This window comes from Mobula birostris, chromosome 1, assembly GCF_030028105.1.
Source record: "Mobula birostris isolate sMobBir1 chromosome 1, sMobBir1.hap1, whole genome shotgun sequence".
NCBI lineage: Eukaryota > Metazoa > Chordata > Chondrichthyes > Myliobatiformes > Myliobatidae > Mobula > Mobula birostris.
The window spans coordinates 222,184,261-222,200,844 of NC_092370.1; the positions used below are offsets into that span (position 1 = coordinate 222,184,261).

General features: G+C 49.1%; 1 protein-coding gene across 5 annotated transcripts in view; it reads left to right on the forward strand.

Annotated features, from left to right (window-relative positions):
- Window positions 1-16,584, forward strand: part of LOC140205041 (nesprin-2-like) — a 209,158-nt gene that overhangs the window by 136,349 nt on the left and 56,225 nt on the right. For 4 of the 5 annotated variants that reach the window (XM_072272167.1, XM_072272130.1, XM_072272140.1 and 1 more), the window contains 8 exons: window positions 3,841-4,042; window positions 5,079-5,164; window positions 5,752-5,932; window positions 6,938-7,132; window positions 9,213-9,338; window positions 11,296-11,451; window positions 12,829-12,987; window positions 15,676-15,842. In XM_072272167.1, the coding sequence (XP_072128268.1) occupies window positions 3,841-4,042; window positions 5,079-5,164; window positions 5,752-5,932; window positions 6,938-7,132; window positions 9,213-9,338; window positions 11,296-11,451; window positions 12,829-12,987; window positions 15,676-15,842 (1,272 nt within the window). The remainder of the gene's footprint in view (window positions 1-3,840; window positions 4,043-5,078; window positions 5,165-5,751; window positions 5,933-6,937; window positions 7,133-9,212; window positions 9,339-11,295; window positions 11,452-12,828; window positions 12,988-15,675; window positions 15,843-16,584) is intronic. The other variant, XM_072272150.1, reaches the window with a different exon arrangement.

Genomic DNA, 16,584 nt, shown 5'->3' on the forward strand with positions numbered 1-16,584 from the left:
GATCAGTTCTTACTCCATCCTTCCTGTTAATTCCTCATTACAAGTGTTCAGGAATGGATTTATTACCCAATTTGGATGGAGGAGAAGATCCCAAAATCTTTCTGACATGTCCTTTATGTAGCTCACCCAGGTGGGCACAGCGTACTCGAAGATCATCAGCTGGTATTCTTTCTTTCTCTTCCACTCAGTCTTGGAAATTCGAAAAGGCCGCAATGGCCAGTGTTGCACTTAAATAGGGTTAACTTGACAAACGTGGAGATGACTGAATTGACTTTTAAGAAGATTCACATAATTTCCTTGGAAATGAAGATTGATTTCACTAAACTTTGCAAATAATTCTGACAAATATGCAATGTCATGCAATATTCTTGAGTTGATTAACTGAACATCATAGCCCTGTATCTTTTAGCTGAAACCAAAACATTCTAAAAGCAGAACTCACTGCTTTGACAAAACTGCTAAAATGAAATACCTATAACATAGCCGTAACAACCTTAACCAGGACATTACATAAGTAAATTTCTTTTTTGCTTTATCAGAGTGTATTCTCTTCACATGTTCAAGGGGTCTGGACAGTTTCATTGCCTCATTTAAAAAAAAAACCACCTTCACACAACAGACACATTGATTGCTGTTGTTTGCTTGGTGCAGGTATAAATCCATATTTCAGATACCCCACACTATACTGTCTACACTTCTTTTTCATTTGGTCTGCTTCTGCCATTTTCATTATGGATTATTGGCCGTGGTCAATCACCTACTGTTTAAGTCCAGCCTCAAGCCCTGCGATCAATAAAGGGGAAAGTTATGACATCATCATAGCTCAGGCAAGACCAGACTCTCTGCCTGAAGGTACCTAAAGTGGGGCAGTGATATCTCAATTGGGCTGTGGGTGAGAGAAGTATGGTACGAACCATCTGAAAGGTCAGATTCTGAACTTTACACCATTGAATACCATACCCTAATTCACTGGAATTGCATCACTATGAGATTAGAATATGGGAATCGTAGTAGCTAACACTACTACTGTAGTAAACAGTAAAAATGCTTGGGCTTCTTCAGTCCAGATTTCTCAAGACATGCCAAATACAGAAGCGTCACACTGCTTTCCAACAACTATAATGCGCTTTGAGCAAAGTCTAAGAGAACGGGGGATTAGCAAGAGATGAGGTGATTACGTGATCATTGTAATCAATTATGAGGCATTGAGGATCAAATGCTTAGAATAAGTAATTAATTTCTTGAGATAAGCCTACCCCTTCCCTACCAAGCCCATCCCCCTCCGCCTCCGTTATTTTTATCGTCCCCTTAGAAAATTCCACTGCCCCCCAGGGCACGACATCACCCACTTTGGGAACTACTGGAATAGAAGGACGTCCGTTTAGAATAGAGTTGAGAAGGAAATTCTTTAGCCAGATGGTGGCGAATCTGTGGAATTCATTGCTAAGGATGGCTATGAAGGCCAAGCCATTGAGTATATTTAAAGTGGAGGTTGATAGGTTCTTGTTTAGTAAGCATGTCAAAGGTTATAGAGAAAAGACAGGAAAATGGGGATAAGAAGGATAATATATCAGCCATGTTGGAATGGTGAGCCAAATGGCCTAATTCTGCTCCTGTGATTTATGGTCTTATGCTAACACACACAGAATGCTGGAGGAACTCAGCAGGTCAGGCTGCATCCGTAGAGAGGACTAGATGTTTTGGGCCGAGAGTATCATGGAATCAGGAACTTGCAGTCTGCTCCTGTCCTCATCTCTGACAGGGTTTCCTACTTACTTTCAACAGTAACTTCCTACTTACTGTCACCTTGAGATCCATTTTCTTGCAGGCATTTACAGGAAAAAAAAAGAAATAGAATCGAATGTTGCAAAAAAACTTTACATATACGAAGACTAACAAACAACCATTGTGCGAAAGAAGACAAACTATGTAAATAAGAATAGATGAGGAAGTGGAAGGGTGGGTTAGTAAGCTTGCCGAAGACAGGAAGATTGGTGGAGTTGTGAATTGTGGAGGGTTGTTTTTGGTTGCAAATAATCATTGACAGGATGCAGGGTTGGGCTGGGAAGTGGCAGATGAAGTTCAGCCCAGAGAGGTGTGAAGTGGTTCAAAGCAAAATTTATTATTAGAGTACATGCATGTCACCACATACAACCCTGAGATTCTTTTTCTGCAGGCATACTTAGCCACTCTATAGAACAGTAACTATAAACAATGGACAACAAACTGTGTAAATACATAGCCAGCATGAAACAACAAGATAACAGTCCTTAAATAAGTGTAGTTATCTCCTTTTGCTCAAGAGCCTGATGGTTGAGGGGCAGTAACTGTTCTCGTACCTGGTGGTGTGAGCCCTACAGCATTAGTACCTTCTAGCTGATAGCAGCAGTGAGAAAAGAGCATGGCCTGGGTGGTGAGGATCTTTGATGATGGATGCTGCTTTTCTACGACAACCTTCATGTAGATGTGCTCAGTGGTTGGGAGGGTTTTACCTGTGATGTACTCGGCTGAATTCACGATCTTTTGTGGGTTTTCAGCTCAAAATCTGTGCCATAATTTACCAGACCATCACTTTAGAAGGTTGAATTTGAAGGCAGAATTCAGGGTAAACGGCAGGACTCTTGGCAGTGTGGGAAAATAGGGGGATCTTGGGATCCACGTCCATAGATCTCTCAAAGTTGCCATCCAAGTTGATCAGGTTGTTAAAAAGGTGTAAGATGTGCTGGCCTTCATAAGTCAGGGTTTAAATTCAAAAGCTGTGAGGTAATGTTGCAGCTCTATAAAATCCTTGATTAGACCATAGTATTTTGTTCATTTCTGGTGGCCTCATTGTAGGAATGATATAGAAACTTCAGAGAGGGTGCAGAGCAGATTTACCAGGATGCTGCCTGGACTAGAGAGCATGTCTTATGAGTGAGCTAGGGCTTTTCTCTTTGGAGCGAATTAGAATGAGAGATGACTTGATAGAGGTGTTCAAGATCAAAGTAGGCATAGGTAGAGTGGGAAGCGCGAGAGTTTTTCCCAGGACAGAAAGAGCTAACACGAGGGAGCATAATTTGAAGGTGATTGTAAGAAAGTATGGGGTGGATGACAGAGGTAGGTTTTTTTTAACAGAGTAATGGGTGCTTAGAACGTGGTGCCAGGAGTGGTGGTAGAGGAATTAGGGACATTTAAGAGACTCTTGGATAGGAACATGAATGAAAGGAAATGGATGTCTACATGGGAGGGAGGGGTTAGATTGATGTTGGAGTAGTTTAAAAGGATGGCACAACATTTTCAGCCGAAGGGTCTGTACTGTGCTGTAACGGACTATCATCTTTGTATTTAAACAAAGACCGTCAAACAACCAATGAGCAAAAGAAGACAAAGCATAAATAAAAATAATACCAAAAACAAGAGTTGTAAAGAGCCCTTGAAAGAGACTGTAGGTCATATAGATTCAGTTCAGTGTTCTGGTGAGTAAAGTTATTTGTACCAGTTCAGGAGCATATTTATTCATCTCCATAGGTGCTGCCTGACCTGCTGAGTTTCTCCAGCATTTTGTGTAGGTTGCCTCCCTTCAGCCATCATCCTCCTGAGGTGCTGAATCTATATGACATATGAGCAGAGTTTGAGCCGTTTAGCCCATCGAGTCTGCTCATCTTGTGGGCACGAGATTGTCAAATCGACTACAGACCCCCTCAATCTCAGTAGCAGGGTTCTTGGGATGAGGTGCAGAGTTCACTGAAGGCGGAGAAGATGGTGAAGGAGGTGTGGTGTACAGGCGGCCTGGCATTCTCAAATGCCGGTTACAGGGAAAGCCCCACCAGCTGCTCCACACTGATCCTTTCTGTTTTCCAGCCGGTTGCAGGGAGCGGGGGAGCCCGACCACGAGTACTGGAGACATCTTTGGCAGGAGCTGGAGGAGAAGCTGGTGGTCGGCCTTCCCGGCAAACTTGAGTGGCTGGAAGCCCACCAGCTGAGACCCGAGCACGATGCAGCGGCTGAGGGAGAGGGGGAGGCCGGATTGCCTGGCAACCTCGAGCATCTGGAATCCCACGAGGTAAGTGTTGTTGCGTGAATGAAGTCACCAGAGAAAATTACTGGTAGATACAAGGCAGCTTCTTTATTTGATAAACAAGGTGCAGCAGGCATCATCTGGAGACGGTTTCGATGGGGCTGGATATTTTCCGTGCCAAACATCAAAGGACAATTCCATATTTACAATGTATAGACAATGCTTTCACACCTCCTGATTCGCACCCACACCACAGAGATCTAAATGAATTTTAATCAGTATTGCCTGGTCTGGGATTCACTGCTTTTAGGAATCCATTACTCAGAGCTGCACTCCAAATTGAATCCACAATACATATTCAGATGTGAAGACTCGTAGCCAAAGTCAGTTGCTAAATGTATGTGTCCTCAACCCAAAAAATCACTCTAACAGTAAGAACCAAGCCCAAGGCCAGTGGCTGTCAGTGAGCCCCGTCCTGGGGTGGGAGGCCACTGCCACTCCCTGTGCTTAGGCCTGCGAGCAGGAGATGGTGTAGGGACCCATAATCCTGGGTATGGGTAATCTACGCTGGGCCAAAGGACCTGTTTCCGTATTGTTTTACTCTATGCCCGTGTGACTAAATGCATTAAAATTGCCCCCGATTTCCCTCTCCCTGAGCCATGAGCTGTAGGAATGCCTGTGCAGTAAAGAAGGGTGGACTACCCCACTACTCATTTTCAATCCCTCAAGGTCCAGCGGGAGACATCCTCTACACTCCCTGTTCTGGTGGGGCGGCAGGGCTGTGACTGCCCACCCCTCCAGTGGGGAAGAGCCCCTTGGTGCCGGAGACCCAGGGTAGGTGAGGTGCCCCTCTCCCTGCCCCTGTGACAGCTGCACAGCTTGGTACCTAGCGTGAGGGAGGGAAGGTGAGAGGTGCTACAGCAATGTGGGGTTGGTAGCTGTGGTGGTCATTGGAGGTGGGGGGGAGTCAGGCAAGGTGGTTCAGGGTTTGGGGAGGGGGCATTGAGGAGGGAGGGAATGGATGGGGGGGCGCGGTTGAGTGGAAACAACTGCTCACCCTCTTACTCTGCCCCTGACACAGGGTCTGCAGACTGAGGTGGTCCGACAGATGGCGGAAGGGACAGACAGCCAGAAGTCACAACCCTCGCCTGCAGAGGGTCCGCACAGGTGATGGGCCGGTCAACGTGGCAACCACCCCTCTACAGCCCTCAGGAGCATGCAAGCCAAAACTGCCCCACTCTGCAAATCCCTAACATCATGTCTCCCTAACAGATATCTCCCCGCTTCTTCATCTTTCTAATACTGTCTCCCACACCTCACCATCTCCCTAACCTCCTTCAGCCCATCTCCCACTCCCTACATCTCCCTAAAACCCTGCCCATCCCACCCCTTGTCTCCCTCCCCCTCCCCATCCCACCCCTTGTCTCCCTAACCCCCTCCCTCCCACGTTGCCTCTCAACTCCTTCCCCCCCTTTCTTGTCTCCCTCTCTCCTCCCTTGTCTGCCTGGTACTCCTCTCCCCTCTCCCCTGCATTCCCTATCCTGTTTCTCCCACATCTCCCTAACCCCCACCTATCTCTGTGCTGCCTACTCCATGCCCTTGCTCGCAGACCCCATGTCTCCCCCCACCACTCCCCACATCTCCCACTGCCTCTCCCAGCACCCTGTGTACCCTGCCTGCTCTTTCTTTCTTTGTCCCCCTCCCCTCCTCGCCAGTGTGGCCAGTTAAGGCTGACCCTCTCCCTTGCCTTGCAGTGGTCCCTCCAAGTGCCAATGGTCCGAGATCCGTGTACGGACCGACTGGTGGTGCCGGTACCGTGCATCCAGGGCTGGGCTGCAGCGGCTTTTGGCGGGGGTCGGGCCCTGCCTCCGTGTGATGGACAGGTTGGGCCACTACACGCTGGCAGAGACCTGGGCGCTTCAGGATGAGCTACAGGTAAAGATCGAGGTCACGTTTCTGTTGGCCGCTCATCCACACCCCACCCACAAGCCCATGCCCGCCCCCCCCACACCCCCAGCTAGAGTCCTGAATCAGAACAGGGAAGGGCAGGAGGGGAGAGGTGTGAGGGATAGTGGGGGGAAAGGGCGGAATGTGGAAACATGAGGAGGGGAAGAATGGGAACGGCATAAGGAGATGAGGAGCGGATGGGGAGGGGAGCGACTCTTCCCCAGCAGTCCTCTGTGTCAGGAGGAAGAAACTGATTTAGTAGTTGCCCTCAAAAGGAAACGGGGTACCTGGGATGATGGTGGGGGGGGTGGAATGGGATCCACAAAGGGACTGGTTTGAGCTGAGAGAATCACTTATAAAAGGGCTGAGACAGGCCTGATAGGAAGAATGGCCTCTTTACTGCCCTGTGATTCTCTCCATTGGCAGCTTCTCTCCCATTGGATGGTCATCTCTGACATTCTCAATCCCTATTGGATAGTATCCATTGGGACCTTTCTCATCATTGGACAGTACCAATTAACATCCTTCTCTCTATTGGAGTATAACTCTTAACAGCCTCTCTCTATTAGATGGTGATTATTGATGTCTCTCTTTCTATTGGCTAGTGACTATTGATAGCCTTCTCCCTATTGGATGATGATATTGTTGACTTCTATCCATATTGTCCGGAGACCATTGGTATCCCCTTTCCCCATTGGACATTGACCATCTATCCTCATTGAACAGTCACGTATGACAGCCTCTATCTTTATTGGTGGTACCCACTACTGCCACTCTCCATTTTGGCTGGTACCCACTGTCCCCATTGGGTGGTGACCATTGATGGCCTTCTCCCCATTGGATGGTGACCATTGGCAGCCTTCTCCCTGTTGGGTGGTGACCATTGATAGTCTTCACCCCATTGAACGTTGACTGTTGACATTCCCCTGCCTTCAGTGTTCGACTGTTGACCATTCTGTTTATCCCCCTCCTCCCATCTCCCCCCTCCCCCAGCACGAGGAGCGTATTCTAAATCGCCACAAAGGCTGCTACCTGCAGACGGTGGAGCTGGGCAGATGGCTACTGTCAGCGGCCAACACCCAGACGCAGTTGGTGCTCCGGGAGCAGCTGGATCAGCTGCAGGAGGGCTGGGAGTGGGCCAGTGCGCAGGTGAAGGACAATGCTGCACGGCTGGCCAACATCCAGGAGGTAGGTGAGAGGCTAGTGTCCCCCGATCGCACTCACATTCCACCACCTTCCACCTGTCCGCCTCGCCCTCAGGCCCTCAGAAATCACGAGATTCTGGAATGGTTCAGCAGAACTGGGAAATTGAAAATATCACTCCACTCTTTGTAAGATGGGAAGGAGGCAAAAAAAGGAAATTGTTGGCCAGTTAGTCTGACTTCAGTGGTTGGGAAGATGTTGGAGTCCAGTAGTAAGGATGATATTGGAGTTGGGATACTTGGAGGCACATGACAAAATAGGCCAAAATCAGCATGTTTCCTTAAGGGGAAATCTTGCCTAACAGATTTGCTGGAATTCTTTGAGGAAATAACAAGCAGGATAGACAAAGAGAGTCAGTGCCTGTTGTTTATTTGGATCTTCAGAAGGCCTTGGATAAGGTGATGCACATGAGCTTGCTAAGCAAGATGAGAATTCATGGTATTCCAGGAAAGATACTAGCATGGATAGAAAATTGGCTGACGGACAGGAGGCAGAAAGTGGGAATAAAAGGGGCCTTTTCTAGTTGGCTGCCGGAGACTCGTGATGTCCTGCAGGGATCAGTGCTGGGACCACTTCTTTTTATGTAATGTGTCAATGATTTGGATGACAAATTTGATGGATTTGTGGCCAAGTTTGCAGATGATATGAAGGTAGGTGGAGGGGCAGTTAGTGTTGAGTAAGGAAGGGGTCTGAAGAAGGTCTAAGATTAGGAGAATTGGCAAAGAAGAGAAAGATGAAATGTAGTGTAGGGAAATGTATAGTCATGCACTTTGGTAGAAGGAATAAAGGTGTAAACCGTTTCCTAAATGGAGAGAAAATTCAGAAATTAGAGGTGCAAAGGGACTTGGAAGTCCTCATGCAGAATTCCCTGAAGGTTAACTTGTAGGTTGAATCGGTGGTAAGGAAGGCAAATGCAATGTTAGCATTCATTTCAAGTAGACTACAATATAAGAGAAAGGATGTATAGAGCTAAGGCTCTATAAGGCATTGGTCAGACCACACTTGGAGTAATGTAAGCAGTTTTGGGCCCCTAATCTAAGAAAAGATGTGCTGGTGCCGGAGAGGTCCCTGCAGGTTCGTGAGAATGATTCTGAGAATGAAAGGGTTAATATGCGAGGAGAGTTTGGTGGTTCTGGGCCTGTACTCGCTGAGTTTAGAAGAATGAGGGGGGATCTCATTGAAACATTTTAAATATTATAAGGTTTTGGTAGAGAGGATGTGGAGAGAATGTTTCCAATAGATGGTGAGGCTAGGAAATTCTGGTCATCAGCCTCAGAATAGAGGAATATCCTTTAGAACAGAGATGAGGAAATTCTTTAGCCAGAGGGTGCTGAATCTGTGGAATTCATTACCACAGACGGTTGTGGAGGCCAAGTCATTGGGTGTACTTAAAGTGAAAGCTGATAGATTCTTTATTAGTAAGGGTGTCAGAGGTCATGGAGGGAAGGCAGGTGAATGGGATTGAGAGAGATAATAAATCAGCCTTGATTGAATGGCAGAGCAGACCCGATGGGCTGAATGGCCTAATTCTGTTCCTATGGTCTTATTGATGACACCCTTCCCATAGCTGGGTGACTAGAACTGCATGTAGTACTCTGAGTTTGGTGTCACCAATACTGTACCTCTTGATCAGATGTAACATGACGTCCCAACTCCTATACTCAGCACCCTGACTGATGAAGGCTAGTGTGCTCAATACCACCTTCACCCCTTTGCCTTCCTTTGCCGGATGCTTGCCATAGCCTCTGGTACCACTGAATGGCAATGGGTATCTTGGCGAGTGTGTCGATCTGTGAGCCCTCTCACACCCACTGACGTACCTCCCAGAACTCCACCAAACCCTGCCAAATGGCACAGACTAGATGGGTTGAATGGCCTGTTTCTATGCTATAGTGTACTATTACTCATAAACCTGAGCACATCAGGCGAGGGAGTAAGTCCCAACCCAGATCTCCAACACTCTCCCCCACCCTTCCCCTGGGATCTTGCTTACCCTCCTGAGTGGGCCTCAGTATCTGAGTAATGGTGTTGTAACCCATCTATCCGTCTGTGCTGATGTGGGCAGATGTGTACCAGATGTGACCGCGAGATAGCTGTTCTGGGGCCTGCGTTCCAAGAGATAAGGAGAGATCTGAAGAGGGCCTTGCCTCGATCCATTGAGGACCTTCAGAGGGAGCAGAGTAGGCTACAGGTAAGAGTGGTGGGTGATGGTTGGGTGCCCGTGGTGGGTGTTTATTAGGTACGCAGGTTACCACCAAAGGGAAGATGGCTGGAGTCACTTAGCATGTTAGTACAAGGGTGTTCATTAGGTTCCTCAAAAATCAAACTTGCAAAAATTAGTGAAAATAGTGAAAAGAAAACTGCCAATATTTACAAAAAGATACCTTCCAGAAAACACCATAATTGCTCCATACTTATTTGTGTCCAGTGCGAACTGCTGGCAGCTGCTGTCTCTCTCCCACACTGACGACAATGAGCTTTGTTTATTTGGCACTAGGACATACCATCTTTAATTACCAACATGAATTAGGATATGATGCAGCCCACAATGTAGTTACAATCATATTACACAATAAACAGAAGTATCTATCTTAGCTACAATACATACACATTTACACATTCCCATTACTATAGAAGTGCAATATTCTGCCGTGTATGGTGGGAAAGGCACCATAAAACCTCACCAACAACTGTGTGGGCTCACAGCATGCATGAATGAGCATTGGCGCACCAGACACAGAACTTCCCCTTGGCCAGTGCTTCTAATCTCTTTAGAAGTTTAAGGAAAATTAGCAGGTTACCGGCATTCATCATTAAGGACCCTCACTGTCTCAAACGGGGCCTTTCCTCATTTCTTCCTTCAGGGAGAAGGTACAGGAGCCTGAAGGCACGCACTGTTTTAGGAACAGCTTCTTCCCCTCCACTGTCAGATTTGGGAAGGGTCCATGAACCCTCTCACTATTCCTCGTCAGCTCTATTTATGTATTTTTGTAGCTTATAGTCGTTTTGTGTCTTGCACTGTACCACTGCCACAAAAGAAGAAATGTTACTGTCGGTGACAGTATTGATGTGGGAGGCCTCCTCCTTGAGGCAACACTGCCTGTAGATGCCGGGGAGGGCTGTGTCCGTGTTGGACTGGGCTGTGTCCGTGTTGGACTGGGCTGTGTCCGTGTTGGACTGGGCTGTGTCCAGTGTTGGACTGGGCTGTGTCCGTGTTGGACTGGGCTGTGCCAGTGTTGGACTGGGCTGTGCCCGTGTTGGACTGGGCTGTGTCCGTGTTGGACTGGGCTGTGTCCATGTTGGACTGGGCTGTGTCCGTGTTGGACTGGGCTGTGTCTATTGCTCTCTGCAGCCTCTTACGTTCCCACGAGGTGAAATTGCCAGTCCAGGTCATGGGTGCATCAGTCAGGATACCTTCAAGAGTGCATCGATAGAAGTTCAATCAAAATCAGGTTTGTTATCTCTGAAATATGTCGTGAAATTTGTGGTTTTGCAGCACACGTACAGTGCAAGACAAATTATTACGTTTCAAAAACATATAAATCCTGAGCAACACACACAATATACTGGAAGAACTCAACAGGTCAGGCAGCATCTGTGGAGGAGACTAACCAGTCAACATTTCTGGGCTGAGACTCCGCATCGGGTCTGGAAAGGAAGGGGGCAGGAGCCAGAATATGAAAGTGGTGATGGTGGGGGGGGGGGAGGGAAGGAGTACAAGCTGGCAAGTGATAGTGAGACCAGGTGAGGGGGAAGGCAGTTGGGTCAGGGAGGGTAGGTGATGCAGTAAGAAGCTGCGAAGGGGATAGGTGGAAGAGGTAATGGGCTGAAGAAGAAGGAATCTGATAGGAGAGAAGAGCATACCATAGGAGAAAGTGAAGATGGAGGGGAACCAGAGGGAGGTGATGGGCAGGTGCTGAGAACAGAAGTGTAAGAGGGGAGCCAGAATGGGGAATGGTTCTTCAACTTTAACCCTACCTCAGCAATGGAGCACTGCCAGGGACTTATTTCTGATTGTGTTTTACTACTGGCCTGCATGATTTATGTATCATGAACATTTCTGTGTGTTGTCTGCACCCGCGAGCCTGTGATGCCCCTGCAAGTTTTTCACTCGCCTTCCCTGACTCTGCGTATGTTGCCATTGGCAGGAGCTGGAGCAGACCCAGGGGGCCTGGAGCAGCCGCCTGGCTGAGCTGAGCAGCCAGAAGACCCTCCTTGGTGCGCAGCTTGTCCTGAGTTCAGCAACCGGCTTTCAGGAACAGGTGACACAGCTGGAGAACCAGTGGGAACAGCTGCGCCTGGCGGTGAGTTCCATGGGGTTAGCGGGGGGGTGGGAGGAGGTGGCTTGGATGAGAGTCTTGGAGCCCAGGGGTAGGTGGACAGAGTTGTAAAGAGAGGTTTTGGCACGTTGGCCTCCGTAACGTAAAGTATTGAGCACAGGAGCTGGGATGTTATCCGTTAGTCTTGCAAGACCATGGATCTGCGCCTGGAAAGTCTTCACTCTCCAGGGCGCAGGCCTGGGCAAGGTTGTATGGAAGACCAGCAGTTGCCCATGCTGCAAGTCTCCCCTCTCCACGACACCAATGTTGTCCAAGGGAAGGGCATTAGGACCCATACAGCTTGGCACCAGTGTGATTAAGTGCCTTGCTCAGGGACACAACACATTGCCTCGGCTGGGGCTCAAACTCACAACCCTTCAGGTCGCTAGTCCAGTGCCTTAACCACTTGGCCACGTGCCTGCTGGGATGTTATGTTGAAGTTGTATGAAGTGTTGGTGGACCCTAATTTGGAGCATTGAGTGCAGTTCTGGTCACCCGCCTACAGGAGAGATGTCAATAAGATTGAAAAAGTGCAGAGAAAAAAATTACAAGGATGTTGCCAGGACTTGAGGACCTGAGTTGTAGAAAGGTTGACTAGGTTAGGACTGTGTTCCCTGGAGTGTAGGAGAATAGAAAGGGATTTGATAGAGGTATACAAAATTATGAGGGTTACCGATTGGGTAAATGCAAGTAGGCTTTTTCCACTCCAGTTGGGCCAGACTAGAATTAGAGGTCATGGGCTAAGGGTGAAAGGTGAACTGTTTAAGGGGACCTAAGGGGGAATTTCTTCACTTGGAGGGTGGTGAGAGTATGGAACGATTTGCCAGTGGAAGTGGTGGATGTAGGTTTCATTTTAACATTTAAGAGAAATTTGGGTAAGTACATGGATGGAAGGGTTATGGAGGGCTATGGTCTGGAGAGCAGGTCAATGGGACTAGGCAGAATAACAGTTTGGCATGGATTAGGTGGGCTGAAGAGCCTATTTCTGTGCTGTAATGCTCTGTGACAATAATCTGCTGGAGGAACTCAGTGGGTGGGGAGGGGGGAGTTATTGGTGACATTTGTGTCAGGACTGAGAGTGGAGAGGAGAGACGGTCATGAGAGAGGGAGGGATTCTGAGGCAAATTTGGGGGTGGGGTCACAGGCAGACGCTGCTCGACCTGCTGAGTCCCTCAGGGGTTTGTGTACCTTCAGATTCCAGTGTCTGCCATCTGCAAACCTTCCCTCCACGTGTGTCAGAGTGAACTGCTTGCCAGTGTCCAGTGCACTGTGTCCCAGCAGTGGACAGCAGCGACCAGGGCTGATGCTCCTTCCGCCACCTTGAGGTAATGCCACTAACGGGCTCTGTCCTTAATCCTGCAGGGTTTCGCGCGTGGACAGGATATTAATCGGGGGCTGGAGCAATGGAATCTGTTCAAAACCAGAAGTGAGGAGCTGGGAGCTTGGCTGAAGACAATGGTGGGTCAGGTCACCCAGAGCACCGGAACAGGGATCGAGGAGACGATCGAGAGGCTGCAAAAGGTAAGGAACTTGTGATCGCTCGTTGGTTCTGACCTCAGGGTACTGCCACATCTGGAGAGACTGGCATTTATTGCCCATCCCTAAGAGAAGGTCAGGGTGAACCATCTCTTTCCACAGCTGCAGTCAAACAGTGTGGAAACAACCAGCCCATGCCAACCGTGTTGCCCAGTGAGCTAGTCCCATCTTTCTATGTTTGGCACATAGCCTTCTAAATGTATGGCACAACAGCGTAATGGTCTGTTTATTTATGTATTTATGGGATGTGGGTGTCGCCAGCTAAGCCAGCATTTATTGCCCATCCCTAGTTGCCCTTGAGAAGGTGATGATGCGCTGCCTTCTTGAACCACTGCAGTCCCCGAGGTGTAGGTACACCCACAGTCCTATTAGGGAGGGAATTCCATGATCTTGACCCAGCAACATTGAAGGAACGGCGATATGTTTCCAAGTCAGGGTGGTGAGTGACTTGGAGGGGGATTTCCTTGTGGTGGAGTTCCCAGGTATCTGTTCTCGTCCTTCTAGATGGTAGTGGACGTGGGTCTGGAAGGTGCTGCCTTAGGAGCTTTGGTGTGTTGTTGCAGTGCATCTTGTAGATAGTATACACTGCTGCAACTGTTTGTCGATGGTGGAGGGATGTGGATGCTTGTGGAAGGGGTACTAATCAAGCGGGCTGCCTTGTACTGGATGGTGCCAAGCTTCTTGAGTGTTGATGGAACTGCACTCACCCAGGCAAGTGGCGAGTATTCCATTACGCTCCTGACCTGAGCCTTGTACAAGGTGGACAGACTTTGGGGAGTTAGGAGATGAGTTACATACCACAGGATTCATAGCCTTAGACCTGCTTTGGTAGCCACAGTGTTTATGTGGCTAGACCAGTCCGGTTTCCTGTCAATGGTTAGTGTAGCACTTTACAGTATCAATGATTGGGGTTCAGTTCCCTCCACTGTCTGTAGGAAGGTTTTTAATTTCTGTTTTATTTAGAGAAACGTAAAATTCCCGCAATGCTTGGCAGAGCAGCACAGAACACAACGGGCAACAAAACAATAACAGCACAACAAGCCTCCCTCCCCACACCCACTCCCATGCACAAACTCTTTGCAGACAGCAGTGGGGTTGAACCTGGGTTGTTGCTAGTGTGACAGTGTTACGCTAAACACTGCTCTAATGTGGTCAAGTTGGGCCAAGGGGCCTGTTCCCATGCTGAGTGGCTCTCTGACTCTTGAGAATGGACACTGAGCAGCAGCAGAGGCCGGAGCAACTCCCTATATGTGGCGGACAGGCAGCGGAGGTGATGTTGGAGTTGTGGGTAGTTGTGGGGTTTGTCATAGGTTACAACGGGACATTGACAGGATGCAGAGCTGGATTGAGAATTGGTAGATGGAGTTCAACCCGGGAAAAGTGTAAAGTGATTCACTTTGGAAGGTCAAATTTGAAAGCAAGTTCTTAGAAGCATGGAGAAACAGGGGGACCTTGGGGTCCACAACTGTACATCCTTCAAAGATGCCATGCAAGTTGCTAAGGTGGTTAAGAAGACGTGGCCTTTATTAGTCGAGGAATTGAGTTCAAGAACCATGGGGATTTAGATAGTCACATGGATGAAAGGAAAATGAAGAGCTATGTGAGAGGGAAAGGTTAGATTGATCTTGGAGTAGGTTAAAATGTGGGCAGAACATCCTGGGCCAGACTGTCTGTACTGTGCTGTAGTGCTGTGTTCTAACGCATACCGGCCCAAACACCCTACCAGCACATCCCACCCAAAGCGGAGTCTGCAGAGGCCACGAGCTGGACTCACCAAGCCCACATTGAAGCACGCCACCTTCTATGGTGGGGAATTGCCTCCAGAGGAGGTGGCGGACAGAGAACGGGCTCGGAATCAGAGTCAGAGTCAGGTTTATTCTCACTGACATGTGTTGTGAAATGCTGATGAAGGGTCTCGAGCCCAAAACGTCGACTGTCTGTACCCCTCTGTAGATGCTGCCTGGCCTGCTGAGTTCCTCCAGCATTTTGTGTGTGTTGTTGTGAAATAAGTTGTTTTATGGCAACAGTTCAGTGCAAGACATAAAAAAATTGCGAGAAGTTACAATAAGAAATATACAAAATAATAAACAAGTTGTGCAGATATGAGGCAGTGTTCACGGACTGTTCCGAAAACTGATGGCAGAGAGGAAAACGGTGGGGGGGGGAGGGTCTAGAAACTGTAGGGTTTATTCAGAGCACAGCACTCCTTGTGACGTGGTGAGGATCCCGTATTACCTCGCTAATGCGCTTGGCAATGTGAGGGATTACCTCCCTCGGGGTGGAGACGGGGATAAGGAGGTTTAAGCAGGCTATCAGGTAAACGTCCCCTCACACAGTGAGCTGTGGAAGTCTAGAGAGACCAGGGGCTGTAGATTCCTGAATTGGGGTGAGACCCAGCCGCTGGGCAGGTGGGTTGAGGGATGGGGGGGTGTGGGGGGAGGCTGCAAGTAGAGGGGCCAGTGGCCAGAGAGGGAGGAGGAGAGAAGGGCCTGGTGGAGTGACCAGAATGGAGGTTGGGTCTGGGTCTGGTGAAGAGGGCCTTTGTGAGTGGGGAATCAGGGAGTTTAATCACGGAATTTCAGTCCTACCCCCCTCCTCCCCCACTGTTCCCCCGGGGTCTCAGCGTGTGTGCTCCCTGCTGACGCAATGTCGATGTGCACGTGTGTGTGACAGGACTGTGCGGAGGAGATTGCACGATGGCAGACGAGCAGACAGATGGTGCAGAGGCTGGGAGAAGGGCTGAAGGAGGCGAGTGATCCAGCCCGGGCCAGCGAGGTCGACAGCAGACTGCAGGACATCGCGGCTCGGTGGGAGCACCTCAACCAGCTCATCGACTCCAGGTGAGGGGGTGGGGGGAACAACGAGGAGGTTGACAGGTGGACTCTGGGAGCGGCGGTGGTGCTGAGGGAGGGCCATACTGTGGGAGGGCAGCAGAGGAGGTCCCCAGTGGAAGTCTCTTTACGTAGGGGTCCTTCCCCTGTACACTGGGGAGCTGGGGTAGAAGGTGTTGCATTGGGCAGTACCGTACAACAAGTTTTTGAGCAGGTTCCCTGATACCCCATCTGTGGGCGTGAGGAGTCAGTGTACCACGCTTACACAGAATGTGAGAGTTTCTAGCCGCGCTTTGAGTTTCTCAAAGGGCTGCACTTTAGTCCCGCGCTCCTCATCTACGGGCACCCAGTTCAGAAGGGGGCGAGTCGTGAGGAGGGTCTCCTGGTGGGCTTGCTCCTGGGCCTGGCCAAGATGGCCATTCACAGGTTGAAGCAGTAGAAAGTGGACGGAAGGTGCTGCCCAGGCCGACTGCCTGCCCCGTTTCCGAGGATTCGTTCACGCCCGGCTGTCCTTGGAGAGGGAGCATGTGGTCACAATGGGCACAATAGGAGGCTTCCGGGAGCAGTGCCCCCCCCCCCCGGGGTATTGATTGTCTAATAGACAGTGGTAACCGTATTTTAATTTGAGTGTACTCACTGTGTTGTAAATACTGAATGTTTGTACCTTGTGTATTTGTGATATAAATAAACTTTTATAGCTTTGTAAAAAAAAAGGGACACTACTGAGGAGTGGTCACACTGTGGGAGGGGT